An 18,185-nucleotide genomic window follows, 5' to 3' on the forward strand; every position below is an offset into this window, starting at 1 on the left:
TGCTTTGCAGGCTACTTCATGGTCTGGTTTACTTTTCACTTATGTGGTTACATGTCAACATAGAGTTCAGTAAATTCTAGTAGTAAAAAATACATAGATGCAACAGCAAATATTTTCATTAATTTATTGTTTCACACAATCAGAGTCAAGGCTCTACATGTTTTGGCTAAACAATAATATTATATAGACAATTACAATTTGCAGATAGGGACAGATTTTACTTGCACTGGAAAATTACAGTACAATGTGTACCTCAGCAACCAAAGCTGTTTGAAAGCACGTTATATAAACTGCCATAAGTTTGCATACAACAGTTTAGCAGCTGTAAATCTTTGTATGGCTAATGTTTGATCCATATTCAGTAAAACATTTTATGACGACAAATACTGTTCTAAACCACAATTGTCTGCAATAGGTAAATGGTAGAGAGTTATGTTACTTCAAGCATTTGTGGATCTAGTCTTACAATCGACCAAGGTCAAAATCTCAGTCAACATGCTGTCCAGATTTTGCATAATCTACCTTCCTATCCATTGGATGCTAACATTATATTCCTTAAGCTCTGGCTTTGTACATTCCAAAGCATGGATAATCTGTAGCTGCATATAACACTGTACAGCTGTGTTATTTAAGAAAGTATATAAACACTGTACTAGGGTTTAGCTTTTACCTTATTTTTTTTTTGCAGTTGTTATGCTTATCATATCAAAAAGACATTAGATATGGCCAGATAAAAAAGTACTTTTTTACTGTCTCAACCCTATGGGCCTTGACTTGTTTGTGTTGTAAATAAGTAGCTCACTCTAAATCCATCATATCAAATTAGATGTTCTCACAATCAATTTATTCCTTGCAGGAAAAAAATATTGAAATAAAGCAAAAGTTGGGTGTTTTATTCTAGAACACCCACACCCATCTGATGTATTTGGTGTTCTGTCAGCATTCACTGTTTACTCCCTTTAGGAATGGTTATAGAAAGTGTCAAGTCAAAAAAGGGACTGACCTGGAAATGTTATGATGGATGGGTGCTAACAATTTATTTTATTTTCTGGCTTAGTATGTATACCTAACATTCTGGAAAGCACTTGAGGATCTTAATTAAAGTGGTGGCCCAGTAGTGGGGCAACGCATACAAGGCTGCACAGACATCAGTGAGGTGGCAGACTGTGCGATTGCACCATGCCACCATGGAAACCATGTGATCCACTTCCTCTTATCCACTCTTAGTCTTCTCAGTCTTCAAGAACTTGAGCAACTCTTTAGGATAGACTCCCTGGTCGATGGCTTTGCACCAGCGGACATACTGAAATCACATTAATATTACAACTGAGTATATACAAGCTCTAGAACCTTATGTAAGATACATAACAATGGCTCATTTACTCCTATTTGCAACTTTGGAATCTATCAACTTGGATTTTTTCAGGGTACACAATCACTCTTAAAAAAGTGAATACCATTCCCTACCCCTTGCCTACAACTTTTTTTTTGGATTTTTGTAATACCTGCAAGAATTTGGGAAAGCAAAATATATAGTCCAAAAATTATGTGTCTCTTTTTTTTTTTTGTGACACAACACAGAAAGTCCCCTTCTTTAACCACACACAAAAATATTTTCCAGAACTGTGGTTTGTTGAACTTTAAGTGGAAACATTATATTTCATAACAATAATATGTGCACAACAACAAACACTACCGATATAAATGGAACGGAGGTAATTTAAACGTACGACGGATAACAAGCAAGTTTCCAAGCTTCAGTTAAACGTCTATCTTTTTCTGACTCGGAGATTGGTTGTTTTAAAACAAGATATTTCCTGTTTTCCCCCAAATGGCAGGTCTGTAAAATACTACTCACCATGTCCAGCTCTTGGCGCAGTTTTGATACTTCGCTCTCTTTTCTCGTTACAGTGTCCTCCAAGCATTTGTAGCGAAGCTTCTTGCGCGCCCGACACTCTCTAGCAGATTGGCGACTGCGCTCAAGTTTTGCTTCTAAGTCTATTTGCGAGGGCTTTCTGCCTCTCTTTTTTCCCTCCAATTTACGGGGTGAGGTGATTTTAGGCGAATGTGGCGATTCGATGGAGGAATTGCTATCCACAGACGAAAAACTGTCGTGCTTTACTCGTCTTCGGCCACGTTTCCAAAATGGCCGTTCTTCGTCTTGTCCAATATGGTTAAATTTTCTTAAAATTTCCTCCTCGTACGAAGAAACTTCCTCCATAACTTGGGAAGACGTTGAGGCCATCCAATTGTCTTATTTTGTCTCTCTTTGTTCGATTTTGCACTTGGTTTAACAGAGAGTGTAAATTCGTGCGAAAACGCCAGCTATCCGGTAGTTCTAGAGAACCAAAACATTATGATGTAATGAAATCGACGACAACATAACAATACAGTGGTTTCTACGGTGCTTGATAAGAAATTCTGGATAGACAATGGAAATCGAAGAACTTGTCAATCATATATTCCTATTTTTAGGTCCGATTGGCTCATTCGATATCTAATAACAAACCTACGTGCAAATATTTGTAACCCCCGTGCGTCATATTCCCGCGAAATGGGTCTAGCAGCCAATCAGAGTCAGTGTTGTGTATTTAGCCTTATAACTTGTGACAGTCATGTGACTATTCAGTACGTAAGTCCCATAAATAACTTTTCGTCCCTTCTTAGCCGGGGGCAAAATTCAGTCCCAGAATACAGCACCTTTGAATTTAGTCCCGTTTAGGGACTATATTTTGTAGCGCTTGACTGCGCATGTCTGGTGGCTCTAAATTTGAATGTTTCGAATGTGGCTCCGGAGTTTTCAACATAAACAAAATACTGGTTGATGTTTTGACGTACTTTTTATACTGTAAGTGGACTTTGCTAGAAAGTGCAATCATTGTTGGGTTCTTTTGCTAAGGAATGAAATGGGAGCTGACGAATAAGAGGTGTTTCTTTAGTGGCTCGCCGCAAAGTTTCACTCGACAATTCTTGATGGCAGATGTGAAGACACCGGTATTATGGCAGACTTCGCGAATAGTTTGGGCCGAAATGGCAGACTTCTGATATAAATTAGATTCTGCGGTTATTCAACAATTATTATGACCTCTAAAGAACCCCTCGACGATCTCGAAGTTGACAAGATTCCCATTCGAGTCACGGCACTCATAAACTATGACCCTTTTGAGGTGAGTTGCTTTTGTGTAGTTGTGGAATTTTGTGTAGCTCATAGTAAATGCCCTGTACTTTCACACCTCGCATCGATAATGACTGACCTTGTTTGTTATTAGCATTAACAAATAACGTCATGGATCCTGAGCGTTGATAGATAGACTATATATTTGATCCTATATTATAGCGAAACGTCAAGGAATTATCGCTTTGTTATAGTGATTTCTGCTTGTCTAAGTATTTTTCTTTTGTGTTTTTGGCGATTATCACACGGCATCAGTTCGTTTTGCTAGATCAACGCTATGATTTAATATGTTATATTAAAGATAGCGAAACTCATCAAATACAAGGCTTCACTCCCATTGCCTTTCAAAATATTCGGAGACAGTATATATACATTCATCTTTAAACGTGGTCTTCCAATTTGGTAAAGTTATATTCATCTTTGGTGTGGCCTAATCTTGTGAAAATGTTTTCACTGCCATGGCTTTTAGACGAACTATATCAATTCAAATTCAAAACAGTGTTAACAACGTTAACTTCCTTTGACAGTTTTCTTTGTATTTTTAATTCTTGTACAAAAATACCATTCATATATGTCCATGTATTATTCTGCTAATGAGTTCTATAAATATCTTTGATTGACCTCTATCAATCAAACAATCTCTTCAAGAGATAATGACACTTACAGAATATTTCTCCCTTTTTTGAGATGTATTATTCTTTTTTTCACTTAAGCATAGTGTATTGTAAAGATTAAAGGCTTCAATCTATTTTTTGGCTGCCATTAAAAAAAACGCCTGTGCAGTATATTCTTTAACCTTTGAAAATGATAACTTGCATGTGCAAGCTAATCCAGAAATGGTGTGTGCTTAGCACACCAACAACCAACACATACAGCCACAGATGAACAAAAAAAGCAAATATCATGTTTTAACATGTGAATTATAAGAATTGACGGAGTGCTGTGCACACATGTCAAGACATCTTTTATTAATCTCTGATAAATGTATCACTGAAGGGAAATTGATTTTTTCTGATAGCTCTTCACGAGTTATCATGATGATAACTTGAAATACACCAAAAACTGGTAATCGACTATGCCAAATTTTCGTCTTTAATATGACTTCTTCAGAGCAGAAATAATTAGATATTTACCTAGCTCTGGTAATGTGAATGAACCCATAGTGTAGACAATTTACTGATAAGAGAACGAGTGGAGGTCTTGCGTAGGGTGCACTGTACAGGGTGTGTTGTCTGAGAGGGTTCTCTTTTTGAAGAATCACAGAACCCAGGCCTATAGGCTGTTTTGGGGTTTGCGGGGTAAAAGCCACATTGTCACTAGTTTACTTCCGGAGGTCCAATGGAAACCCCAACTGACAAAAGTTGCTGGTTGTGAGAGGCTTGAAGCGAAATCTCAAAAAATATTATTCATTTTAAACATTAGACAAAAAGTAAACAGCAATAAAACATGAAGTAGCTGGGGGACCTCTGGCTGGTTGCTGGCTTGTTTGGCAGCCTTGTGCACTTGCCCTTTGGAACTTTTTTTGATTTTTTTTAATAATTCTAAATGTACATGTACATACACCCCTCCAGCTGGGCCTTTAAACTTTTTTACATTATACAGACATCATGCTCAAGGAAACAAAGGCTTTCCACATTTTGTCTATGACAGCGTTTCTTCCCAAAAAAGTTCAAACTTTAATAAAAAATAAGACAACGATTTAGTGTGTACTGACTGAAAAGGAACATATTTCTGACGTTCCATTTTGGTATCTCAAAGAAAGAAACTATTTAATTCCATCAAAATAATTTTGATTTCATCAGTCAGTTTTAAACTGGCTTAGGCTTCTGACGTGTCACGCCCCCAGACCTTTGGGAGTACCCTCAAAGTATGCTGGATCCTCGAGCATGATACATACATATGCTTGTACATAATCTCTCTGCCAGTCCTAGCCAAGTCCTCTGAAATCAAAATCCAAATCTTCTATTTTTGAAAAATCACCAAGTCTTAGACTTCTTTACAAATCTATGCCACTGTTCCCTTCCTCTACACAAGAACAGGCCAAGCACCTGTGTTATTATTTTACATTTTGATATCTTGTCTAATTAGTGTTTTGGCTTTTAAGGCTAAGTTCTGTGCCTCCTTGTACTGGTTAGTATTCCGTGCTACAGAGGATGGTGGCCTTGAAGATATCCCATCTCAAGTGACAAGCCCCATACAGAGAGACTCTGAGGTAGTAATGATATGCATCGACGACTTCTTTGGTCCTTATATTGCTAACAGCCAATAAAAAACAACTAGAGGGCACCTCAGTTATCCTAGAATGACTGATTTTTATTGGTTGACCAAGCAACTGAGCTTGTGACCATAAAGAAATTGAATGATTTCACTGCTCACTTAATGAAAGTAAACACCCATCAGACACAAAAGTTTGATTCAATTTCCAAATGAAACTTTTGGGAATGTACATATATAAGTCTCAGTACAAACTGGAGATTTCACAGTATGTAAAAAATAATTTTTACTTTTTATTCCTCCAGCGACGGATATCTATTAGGCCAGAAGTAATCAACTTTTTGGTCAATGGTGAGGTTTACGGCAAGGTGTGCGATGCCATATTCAAAAGTAGGGACCTTGTGATGGGCCATTGGGCTGTCATTCAAACCCTATCACGGCACGGATTCTACGTAGTGGAGAATGGAGATATCGCTGTCACAGACTCTGCACTTCAACAGAGAAAGCCATTTAGAAAAGTAAGCACAAAGCCCTTCAAATACTTTTAATAATGCTATTTTTATGCCCTCAACAGGCTTGAGTCACTTTTTCCTGTCAATTTGAAAAAGTCTAGGGGGAATGACGACTAAGACCAGACATTCGCCTTAATACCTCAGGTCCTTGTTTAACTTGTTAATCCAGCCAAAGATCGTCAAATTGATTTTATGTATACAAAATCCTTGAACCCATGGCTCTCCTGCTATAAGGACTAACTAAATCACTCTTAATGTGATGCCAGCTAATGGAGCACCTTCACAGTCTTATGAAGTAAACCAATTAAAACCAAAGAGGATGCAAGACATGTATCGTGTGATTGATGTGAACTTCAATCAGCGCAACAAATTAATGCTGGAGTGCACTTCAGAGCGTAACAGAATTCTCCTAGTTTTGAAGTTCAAGTTAATACAACTGTGATTCACACCTGCTTTTGGTTAACTTTATTCAAACTTTGTGTTGGTGGGTGTCATCCCACTATAACACAATCTAGCAGATAAAGTTATACTTCTACTCTCTTTCTCATTTGATAATAATTACATTAATTGCAGACATGGTCATAGCTGATCATAATCATTTCATGCCACTAATAGTCCCATCAATGCTTAAATGTGCCATATTTGCTATTCTATCCAGTCGACCCACCTTGCGCTGATGGATGCCCTCATGACAGCTTACTCCTCACAGGTCATCACTGTTCAGCAAGTGGTACAGGCCGTCAGGTAAGCTAGGTTTCAAACAGTCTTTGTCTTTCCTTCCACTTTAGTGTCATTATGGAATCCTAGCAAAATACCAACTATGAGAAAGCATCCGCCTCCATTGTCTGATTTGGGAAAGTTAGTGTAAATATATTTTTATTGCATTTGAATTGAATTTAAAATGATATAAAAATGAATGAATGAAAGCAATGAAAAGGTGTGGCTGTCTAATGCCTTTTGGAGAGTTTTTATCAGCACTGCCAAAAAATTGAAGATCCTTGGACACTTAATAATATAGATTGCAACAATGTAGCATACACAGGATGAGAAACATGAACTACGGATAAGAATATGACATAGCTGTGCTGAAAGGGATAAAGATAAATGCAAAATTGTATTTTAAACACCTCACATCAGCAGATAGAAAAGGATTGAAAATAGTACATCTAGGTTTTGGGACAGGCTGTATGTTTCTACATTGCATAGCGTAAACCAACTAGATCCACTGCAAATCATTTATTTCGCTGCAAAGTGGGGTCCTTTCTATGATTGCACTTGGGTGAAGGAAACAAGACAAATTTTCAATGGTTTGTAACACATTTTTACATTTTTTTATTATATTTTCTTTGCTACAAGTACTGTAAAGAAGCACCTTTAACCTACTCAAAGGCATAGCCTAACTAAAGCAAAATTTCGAGAGCGGCTAGAGGCGTCTGTTTCCGCCGGCTATCAAAGGCATGGATAACTCCTCTTTCAAAGGTGCTTTGCCTTGACATTCAGCGCTTTGTCCATCCCTAGGAGGTTTGCATCATTCAATGCATCACGAGAACTCCCGTTTGATCTGGAGGATGCGCTGCTGCTTTGGGTCAACAAAATCTGCACCACACTGAATGAGTCGCACCTTAAGCAGCAGAAGCAGCATGCCGAACAGCTGCTGCAGAACCAAGACAAGGCCAAAAGGTGAGGGGGTGAAGAAAGCAGGTTCAGAAACAGTTTGAGGATCAGAGTTTCACAGGTTAAAGAGGACTGAGTTAACTTTGTCAGTGTGGATACAGGCTGCTCATCATGAGTGAAATGTACTGTGTAAATACTGTCAATCAAGGTGTTGCCCTTCAGGCATCATTACAGAGGGGGGTGTACACAGGGGGGGTGCAAGGGTGTATGTGCATCCCCCTGGGGCCAAAAAATGGGTCATTTCTTATTAAGGAGTCTTCAAATACTATGCCTTTTCTATATGATACTTAAGACTGCGCACCTCCCTACAGTTAGTCTATCCTTGGTATGCACCTGAGTTTATTTTATTTCTCACCACACTTTATTAACGGGAGGTGTGAGAAATGGGAACTCTAGCTTATTTTATTGTATTTTAGTTTAGTTTAGTTTATTTTATTTAAGATTATTTTAATAGCTTTGCTAGTTATGCACAGATACACAAAAAATACATCAATAAAGATAAGATAGAAATGTTAATCTTGTCGAAGAAGACAAATATTTCAGTTCCCAAATGTAGAGGGCCATGAATTTTACACCCCTGAAAAAAAATCCCAAGTTGACTGACCCTTGAACACGGGTCCTCTAGCATGAGAAGCGAAGCATGTGCCACTGAGCCATTGCAGCTCTTTCAAGCTTTTGTTCGGTTTTACAGGTTCAGGTTCCGTCGCGACCAGCTCCAGCCCAAGATTCAGTCGTTATTCCCTGTGATTGACGATCTGTTGAAAGACCTGAGTGATGGCCAGTGCCTCTTAGCGATCATCATGTTCTACCATCCAGATGCCATTAAGTTTGAGGGTGGGTCCTGTTTTATTTGCTTTTTGCTATTTGTAGGGGCCAGCTATCCAACTACTGTATACCCTTGTGCCAGAGGCTACAGGGCGTAGCAGGGGGGTGGGCACGGGGGGCATATCAAGGGAATTTAGCCAAAAATTGTCGTTTTTCCCAGACGCGGCCACTTCCATATAAGGAAACTAATATATTCCTTATTTGGAAAACCTGCACGATTCGTGTCATTATTAGGGCTGCCGTACCGCAGGTGCTTCGGAAACCTCGTGAATTGTATTTAGAAGATAAAAACAGGGACTCTGACCATCTTTAGTCAATGGAGAAAGCTTCTGAAAAGAAACTAAAATTCCTCGGTACCAGAGCCCTAAAACGATAACGGTTTTTTTCATATGCATGCCCCCCCCCCCCCCCACAATATTGAAAAAAATATATAAGGAGATGACCAGTTGGGGCGTGGCTGTATCCCCCCACCCCCAATGCTTTCTTAATGTGTCTGTATTGTGCACTCGCAATCTTATTTGTGGCCTCCTACGGCTCCAGGCCAGGCACCAAGGCGAGCAGGAAGATTCTCGCGCATACCGATGTTTTGTCTAGTGTTTCTCTGTCTCCTCAAGATTTAGGCGTGAGATAACCTCAGGAACATGGGATACTATTCAACCAAACCTACCCCGTGGTTACAAAAAGACCTCAGGGATTAGGTTGTTGGGCTAGAAATATTGATTGGTCGTTTGTAGTATGAGATGGACAAAGGCGTTTGCCTAAGTGAGTCGGTAAAAAAACATACAACGAGAACAAAATCAAGTCCGTTTAAAGATGTCGACATCTCTCGATGTTCAGTATTATTGTTAAGAATTCTACGTTTTCCCTCCTTAAGAAATGTCTACCCTAACATCGGCTACACCCTTTTTCTATACACATTTCGGCAGCGGCAAACATTTGCTTATAACATCCTTCACACTGTCTTTTTATTACTCCAGATATCCACTTTGGCCGCGAGTTAAGCACGGATCAAATGGTGCACAACGTGGAGCTGTTCCGGTCCCGGTGCAGTCAGCACATCTGCACCTCCGCACTTGTCCTCACTCTGGAAGATATCTTGTATTCCTCGCAAGCCATGAAGCCCAACCTTATAGCGCTCCTCGCAGAGATCTTCCACAGGTAAACCACTCACCTAGGATAGTGCTTTTCTGTGAATATTCTGAGACCCAGGTAACCCTCTGGGATAGTTACCTATCACCTGTCCGCCTCGTGCCTGGTGGCGCATAGGGCCTCTGGGATAATGCTTTACCCTTAAGCACCCTCGGGGACCCAGGTAAGGCCATCCAGTGTTTTCCTTTTTTTTTTTTGGATGATCGAGAACCAAGAGCGCTGGGGCCTTCTGAAGTTAGGAGGACGTAAAAAAGGATAAAATTATACTTTTCTTTTCTCTTGCCCGCTCATTTTCGGCCCCACTTGTCTGTGACGCCCCGGGTACCAGTAAACATCATATAAAAAATGTATCTGCAGTCAATGGCAAATTTGACTAGGCCTCTTTGTGTTCGTATGAGGGCTTACCACATTCCTTTTTTTTTTTTCAGATGTGAAATCGATACAAATACTGTCCGCGAAGAGAAAAAGAAGCGCTGTCGCAGCGCCTCGGGAGTACTGGAGGAAACCGACCACACCCCTTCCTACGAACCACGCCCAAGCGCCCGTAGCTCCAGCGCACCCATGCTGGCATCCGACATTATTTCCGCAGCCTCGCCCGCTCTGGGCAAACGGCTCATGGACCTATCAAAAGCAAAGGCACAGCGCTCGTCATCAATACCTGAAAGACTTTCGACCCATCAGGACCCCGGCGTGGATGAGGGGAAATCCCGCAGCGAAACGGAGCTCAACTCCGCACGAAAGAACTCGTCTGGTTCACCCTTTCAGCTTGATTTCACGGCCCGGTACGAGACACGGGAGTCGGATAACAAGGATGAAGGGGGGTTCAGCGACGCGCAGAACCCCTTCAGCGGGATCTTCCAGAAGCCGGTGCTGGCGCGGGAGGGGAGGAAGCACAGTGCGCCGAGTGTGCTGGCGGCGGGCGGGAGCCCTAGGGTGAAGCCCCGGGGGGTGGAGCCCCGCCTTACCCGCAGACCCAAGCAGAAGCAGCGGACGCTGGCTCTGGAAGATTGGGAGATGGGGGAAGACGATGGAGGTGAGGAGCGAGGAGGGAGAAGGGAGGATCGGCTGTGGCGTTGGCGGTCGAAATAACAACACAGGGGCGGTTTTCTTGTAATGGGGGAAGGGGTGGTAATGGGGGGGGGCTAAGTTATAAATGGAGCGGGGTACATTTACAGATTTTGGCTGTCACATATCTCCTGACAGTGGAAGGAGGGCAACAGCCTAGCCCCAAAACAAACAAACAAATACACCTTAAAAGAACATTAATGTACTGGTTGGAATTGGAACTATGCGACTTTGTCTGTTAAGAAATAAATGAGAACCATATAAAAGGTGACAATAAGATGACTGCATTGTGGTTTGACCCCAAAATCGTTTTTCTTTTCTTATCCTTTTGAGAGTTTAAGCATAAAAGCACAAACAGTGAATCATGTGTTATATCAACGTGTTATAGTTTATTCATATAACTAGTCTTGCGATAATGTCATTTACTCAATTCCTTGCATATCACGACTGTTAAACTAAAAGTCCCACAGCTAATAGAATATAAAACATAACATTGGCTCTATTAAACATTTATATATTGCCTTTTAACCTCCATAATCGGGATAAACTTTTATGCATCTCCACTCTCTCTATAAACGCGAGACTTCTCCCAGCTCATGTATTATTAATAGAGTACCGAATTCTGCAATATTTACATTCGTGAATTGGGAGCATGGCGCAGAGCCGGGGATACATGGCGACTAGGCTTGACTGGGCGCCGGCTTCTCAACATTATGATATTGGTGAGATTCTACCCAAAATTGCTAAAATATTTCGCTGTTTTTTAGAGGTTTAGCTTTTCAACATGAATCCTCTGTCTCAGTTTGTCCCGTAAACCGTTCAACAAACGTACATGTTCTTAGAATTCTTCCACATTTGGAATATATATTATTCTATCCGTGAGAGCTTCGCTGCTATAATTTTATTCAAATCTGTCCCTGTGCCACATTTTTTTACTTAGGTGTTTGTATTTTTTTTTTCGCTTTCCTTGTTTTTTTTTCCATTTTGCATATTTTGAAATGACATCAGGAATATAATTTGACACTCATGAAATTACACCGCGCTCATAATAATTCAGTTTCAACTGTAATTTCTGAATAATTACCAGTATTGGATTGAATTTATTTTTTATGCTTCTTCTATGCGTTACCCGTCTTGTTTATAACTAGTATTTCTCATCTAAATTTGTCAGTTGCACACATCAGACTTTCTCATGCAAGCAGCTCATTAAACTGCCACAAGTGCTAGGCCCTGGTGTGCATGGGATGTAAATGGCATACGGGTCTTTTCGATTGCTCTCTCCCTAATCGAACCATCGTTAAAAGAATCTTTTATAGATATAGATATTAACTTTTATAGTGACCCTTAAACTGTTGTGATTGCATTCTCTCGAGTGTGTCCGACATTTATTCCTCGATTAATTTTTTGAGTATTCTTTACTTTGGTTGGTCCCCGAAGCCCTCTCCAAATTTTGTAACCTACCTTAAGATGTGTAAAGTGAAATTATATAAAACCTTTAAAATCTTTTAAATTAATAAACTCCATTGCAGATGACAGCGTGCTTCAGAGATTCCTAAAAGGTATGCGAACTTCCTGTGAAATAAACCTACTATAAATTGATTATAAAACAGTTAATCCGATTACAATATTTTAACAAGATTGTATCTTCACTGCATACAGTTGAATTCAACTAAAATCAGTTATAAACTAAGTCTATTCAATGCAAATGTATACAAATGATTCAAGTCTATTGTTTCATCATCATTTGCATTGAATACGGCTCATGGATAATACGACACTTTTATCAGGAGCGGTTGTTCCTTTAATTAAAGCTTCGCAAAGGTGACTATTGCTAATTAACGCTTATTATCAATATGCTAGGAAAAATGCCGTTCTTTTCATGTGCCGTTGCAAATGCATGCAGATCAACATAGAAAATCGAACTGCAAGGCACATTTTAAGTCGACTTGCCTACGTCTTAGCCATGAATTACACACTACGACTTTCGCAGCCGAACGTCGTAGCGGAGTCGTAAGTTGTTTTACACTCTGCGACCCGAGTTGTAGACGTGTTGCGGGCAAGTCACATACGACTAAATCGCGCCGTCTAATCCAACCTTTAAGAAACCTCTAAAGGATCCCGCATACCTTCCCGTATTTCGTTTCAGAGGTGCACTTGACGGATCTGCACCGTTCCCAATCCCTCACGGGCCTGGATAAGAACGAGGCTGAACCGCGACGGTCGTTCCACGCATGGCAAGAGAACAGCTCATCGGACACTAACCTCGCCGCCACTGCGGGCAAGGGCACCAACATCTCGCTGGACTTCAAGTAAGTCTCTGCCAGCCGCCATTTTGTCTTTCTAGCAAAAACACCAAGTGTGCGAAAGCACCCATTTCCATCGGCATCGAAATTGGGAAATTGAGATCAAACAATTTGTCGTTCATTTTGCATAAGAACGAAAACGCTGACAAGGGCTCTTTCACGAGGTCTTGGACACCCAAGACATACATAACGTGCCTCGCGCTAATCAAACTTTTAAAGAAGGACAGATATGTGCTGATATTTTATTTTGTACTCTTCATATAAGACTTTACAGTCAACTTAAAAAAGGACTGCTTCACACAGTTTATATAGATGGACCATAGACCACAGCAGTTATTTTAGCTCCCCAAAGACAATTGTGTGATGACGGTACCTCCGACACGACGTTCTTATCCGAGGGGGATTCACATTCCTTTCTGTACAGATGGCATTATTTTGCACCTTAAACAAAATCCCGAACTACTGGAGGGAACCCGGGCCCTCTTGCAGTCGAAGCGAGGCCTGTGCCATTTAGCTATCACGGCTCTCTTGTGTGAGATCTGGAAGCTTTTTTCAGAAACTGTGTCTTGGTATTTGTTTAAAACCCCACCTTCTTATCGTGACTTCCCCTCACCTTTTTTTTTTTATTCAGGGCACCTCGGAGGCAAGCAGATGGTCACGGCATGCGTGGTGGCGTGACAGCAGTGGGAAAGCCACGGGACGACTTCATGTCTCAGGACAGCCTGTACTCGTGCAGTCCAAAGTCCACGGACAGCCTCAATATGAAGCCTACCGTAGCACCACGTGCCAAGGACAGCTCCAGCAGCTCGGGTGAGTTTCACTTGGAGGTTACCAAGCCTGCGCATGTTTACTAAGTAGGAGACCACTGACCAATGGTAACCCATTGAATGCACCTCTGCTGCACTTCCCATTTTGTCTGGTCATGTGAATACTGGTTTTATGTTTTTAAATGGCCTTAATGCCACTGAAGCTTTGAATATATATAATATCTCATTATTTTGGAAAATATTATCGAATGATCATTTTATTCCTAAGTAATAATATTTCTACACAATACTGCATAGTCTTTAATGGCTTGTTCTCCAAATAGTAGCTGATCTCTCTATCAAAATTATCCCCTACGATAACTGTGTTGTTCTGACGTTGCCAGAGCCTTGGAATATTTAGAATATCCCTTGTTTTATTCGATATGTTCCATTTTCAAGCCATAAAAATCATTTATCATGAGGACGGTGAAGAATTCCCCTTTGTTATTATAGCCTCAATTTGCTCCGCTCTCAATCTACCTAATATATCTAACTTCCTAGGAGTCGCCGATAGCGTAAGAAGTGAGGCATCAGCACGAGAGCTTCACGAATTCGAAGAAGAAGAAGCAAGGATCCTCGCCCGAGGCAGCGCTAGCTCTGAGGAAATCCGCGAAAGCAGGGTAAACCCCGCATTTGACGTCACGGACGAGGATGTGCTAAATGCAAGCGTAAGCAGCGAGGACATGAATCGGTTCCGCATGGAAGTCATGCAAAGATTAACCCAGGATAAGATACGGGACATCGAGCATGAGCGTCAGCAGCAAGCCTTGAGGAACTCCATAGAGGAAGACTGCGCAAGGGCTAACCTACGCGAGGAGAATCCCCCCGTTGGGGAGGGAGTTGGGGTCAGTGATAGCCACGGTGGCGTTGTTGAGGACGAGGAGCTATTATCACCCATTACTGAAACAACGGAACCTGAGCATTCAATGAATTACGTACTTGGTACCGATTCGTCCCCACCCTCCCATCCCTCTACTGCTCCCAGTAGTCCGTTGTCCCCCCTGGACGTGGCCCCGTTCACGCCAATGTTTTTCATGACGTCACCTGCGAACACAATAGAAAAGAAAAAGTACAAAACGCGCGCAGAAAAGGGGCAGAGCCTATTGGGCGAAGACCTGCCCCCCGGGGGGAGGGGAGAGGAGCCCATGCCCTCAGTCACCCCACGTAAGGTTATCATTAAACGCGAGAAGAGCGGTTCTACGCGCAGCGCGTCCTTCGAGCAATTGATCCGAGGCAGCTACACGGTGGATCAAATGTCCGCCGCGGCCGCAACGGCTGCTGGGATACCTGTCATTGATAGTGAAATGACTCCTGGATCACGTGGCAATAGCACCCTTGTGGAAAGCCCACAGACCAGAGGTGCCACGTCGGACTCAGGCAAGGAACCTAATGCGACCAGCCAAACTGGCACCGGGGATGTAAGGATCCCTCCGAGGCCCGCTAGGGACATCCCGGATTCACTGGAAAATAGTCCCCCGTCGCCCGGTATTCACTCACGCATCAGCCAATCACGAAAGCCCACTGCTTCTCAGGCGGGCGACGATATTGTTATCTTTGACCGGAAGTCGACATCTGATCACGATATTGATCGACATGTGTCACGTGATGTCCAAGTCGAGGTACGTGATGCATATGCTCATGACTTGAGTGACCACAGCAAGCGTGACGCCCCTTTGCGTGACAATGACGAACAATTCCGGACGTACTCTCGAAAAAAGCAGCACGCATCGCTAGAATCCTCCATTGAGGCGCCTTGTTCGCCACGCAGCGCCAGCAAACCAGTGATCAGCGGAGAAATGAACGGCGGACCACGTGCCTCGCACGTGATTGAGGAGACGGAAGAGGGGCAATTCGATGATGACGGAGTAGAGGACCAACTGTCAGGGAGGGTCGAGGGCGTGGAGTCGTCATCTCATCGCCATGGTGATCAGGTCGACGCACGATTCGTCCGCAGTCAATTCGGCGACGAGGACCGCACAAACAATTCTGCGCGCTTTGCCACGTTTAATAAACAGACTCGACCCCAAAGCATAGCTAGCCCGAGACATCATGGCTCTTCTAGTCCTCTTAATGGGTTTGATTCTGGGCATATCGCAGCCATGTCTGAACAATTTGGGGAATATAATAGGCAAGACCGGCCTCATAGTTATGCTAGCCCTAGACATGATGCTCCAGCTAGCCCAAGTGGGAGGAACGCGGAGCTGGGTAGATTTGCAACATTTAGGAAGCAAGGCGAAACTCCCGGAGAGTCCAGAGGATTCAGTCAACACAAGGGGGGACATCCTGGTGGCTTTAAGAGTGGATCTGTCGAACCAGATCAACAGGTTTTAGCCCCTGGCCCATCGAGTCCGCGGTCAGCACAGCCGAGTGGCCGATCTCCAGAAGAGCCGAACTCTAGTCTCGGAAGGTTTGCGACTTTTCGTAAGCCCCCCGAAGTCCAGCGTTTCTCGATTCCTCAGTATTACGAGAATTGCGCAACAAATGGAGCCTTAGAACATCCGGGTTACTCCACCGAGGGCGCAGCTCACCGGCACAGCACACTAGGGTTTGAAAGACAACATGTCAATCAAACTGGAAATCCTCAGGTTAGTCCACCTAGGCAGAGTTACTATGGTAACACAGGGCCTCACTCAAACACACACGAGCTGCGAATCAGCGCAAACGAAGCAAATCAAAACGACGATCTGCCTGAGGAACCGAGGCCTAAGTCACAGGCTTTCACGGTCGATATAGCCACAGGGGAACTGGTGGAAATAAACTCTAGTAGCGAGATGGCGTCACCACGATCCCCGGGTACTTCTGTAGCTAGGTCGAGGACATTCCGAAAGCGGCCCGAGGGTAAAGTATTTGAGACTGAATTTGCCATTGTATCTGACCAGGAGGGAGTGATGAGCCCGCGGGATGGTGACGGTGGCTCAGCAGTTACTATGCGCGCGGCTCATGCAGGCAGGATTAGCTGGTCCGATTCTGCTTCGGATGGATCAACCGCTGGTCTCCATGATGCTTTCGATAAAAAGGTATAGTGGAACTTTCACATAACGACGGACTATTAAAGAATGTCGACCAACTCCTTTGTTACTGTTTATAATTGAAAATACAAATATTTGCAAGTTAAATTCAAAATGACCATCCATGATTGAAATCTGATACCTTATTAATGATATTTGATTGAAAATTTCTCAGTCACTTGTTTGAATTAGCAGATGGAAATAGATACTATGTGTGACTCGGCATTGAACGGGAGAACAAAATGGCGGCGTGATTGGCCTTCTTTGCATTTTATTTTAACAAAAAAAATTTCCATCAAACGGACACATACATCCATACAACAGATTTTTATTGTTTGTGTTTATTTAAAAAAAAATTGTATTTTAATTCTACAGTCTCAATCACGTGATCAGCTAGTGCCCAGCCCCTCCAATCGCAAAAGTCCCGGTTCAAGTCCTGGAGCCCGCATTAGCTGGGTGACAGCGGCAAAGAGCGGATTTAGCGGTCAGGTGGTGTTGAATGACAGAGGTTAGCTCCCCACTTCCCCCCCCCCTATGGAAACGCTTCCCTGTTCATTGTCTCTCTACCTACCCCTCCCTTGTCATTATCCCCTCACATGGTGTAACTGCATCCAAGGACTTAGCATTTTCTAATACCCGTACACATCCTACCATTCATATTTCAGAACCTCACCCCATAACCGACACCCAGCTTTCTTAACGTTGATTTGTTGTTTGATCAGTTTGCTTGGAGTGGATGAGAGAAGCTTTGGGGCCTCTTATTTGTTTAAGTAATGCTCCTTGTAAGGACTAGGCAACCCAACGGCAAATGCACGCTGGCATGTCAAAAATGCCTTTGTTTATTCTAGAAATTTGATTGGCCAAGACAAAACATTATAGCATAAGATACATATAACACAACATGATTCATAATATTTTGGTTATAGGGTTAATTGCTATGTCTGATCCATCTTTCAGGTAAATTTTATGTGGGGAACCTTGTAAATATAAGAGAACAGCTATTGTTCTGGCTTCTTCTGATTGGTTCACCACATAAAATCATTTGAAAGGTATATAGCAAAGGACATGTTTCACGCAATTTCTTCCAAATCTTACTATCTTCTATATGTCCCGCATGCATGTTTGGTATAAAAAAGATCCTATGTGGGAAAGCTATAATAAAGCTTTTTGCCGCAGGACAATGGGACTTTGCCTAGTTCTTACACGGAGCATTACTTAACTGTGATAACTCACACATTCATTGAAGCTCCTAATGTAGCTTATCATGTCTGCCAGTCAACCCTTCCCAAGGACCCCTCCCCTCCACACACACAATAACCACTACCCCCACCGCCCTCTTCTCCATAACCCGGTATTCTTTGTTGGACTCATCCCAATACCGATCCTCACATCTGTCGGTCAACCCTACCCAACAGCCCTCCCCCTCTCCCCACACAATCACATCCCACCCACCC

At 42.4% G+C, this 18,185-nt stretch overlaps 2 protein-coding genes across 4 annotated transcripts in view; one reads left to right on the plus strand and one right to left on the minus strand.

Annotated features, from left to right (window-relative positions):
- Positions 1–110: 110 nt before the first annotated feature.
- On the minus strand, positions 111–2,477 carry LOC5518352 (cAMP-responsive element-binding protein-like 2). The gene is made up of 2 exons (XM_001638266.3): positions 1,859–2,477; positions 111–1,303 (listed from the first exon to the last, which is right to left on the minus strand). Exons 1-2 carry the CDS (start codon positions 2,243–2,245, stop codon positions 1,214–1,216), a joined length of 477 nt encoding a protein of 158 aa, XP_001638316.3. The 5' UTR covers positions 2,246–2,477; the 3' UTR covers positions 111–1,213.
- Positions 2,478–2,750: 273 nt separating this feature from the next.
- LOC5518363 overlaps positions 2,751–18,185 on the plus strand; it is a 32,581-nt gene continuing 17,146 nt past the window's right edge. The window contains exons 1-14 of one of the 3 annotated variants that reach the window (XM_048734762.1): positions 2,752–3,167; positions 5,280–5,387; positions 5,695–5,907; positions 6,560–6,645; positions 7,420–7,581; positions 8,267–8,409; positions 9,378–9,558; positions 9,978–10,582; positions 12,144–12,173; positions 12,761–12,923; positions 13,549–13,727; positions 14,225–16,308; positions 16,603–16,740; positions 17,107–17,239. In XM_048734762.1, the coding sequence (XP_048590719.1) occupies positions 3,081–3,167; positions 5,280–5,387; positions 5,695–5,907; positions 6,560–6,645; positions 7,420–7,581; positions 8,267–8,409; positions 9,378–9,558; positions 9,978–10,582; positions 12,144–12,173; positions 12,761–12,923; positions 13,549–13,727; positions 14,225–16,308; positions 16,603–16,740; positions 17,107–17,239 (4,312 nt within the window). In that variant the 5' untranslated portion in view covers positions 2,752–3,080. Of the gene's footprint in view, positions 3,168–5,279; positions 5,388–5,694; positions 5,908–6,559; positions 6,646–7,419; positions 7,582–8,266; positions 8,410–9,377; positions 9,559–9,977; positions 10,583–12,143; positions 12,174–12,760; positions 12,924–13,548; positions 13,728–14,224; positions 16,741–17,106; positions 17,240–18,185 lie in introns of all 3 variants that reach the window. The other 2 variants (XM_048734760.1, XM_048734761.1) reach the window with 2 other exon arrangements.

Source organism: Nematostella vectensis, chromosome 11 (assembly GCF_932526225.1).
Source record: "Nematostella vectensis chromosome 11, jaNemVect1.1, whole genome shotgun sequence".
NCBI lineage: Eukaryota > Metazoa > Cnidaria > Anthozoa > Actiniaria > Edwardsiidae > Nematostella > Nematostella vectensis.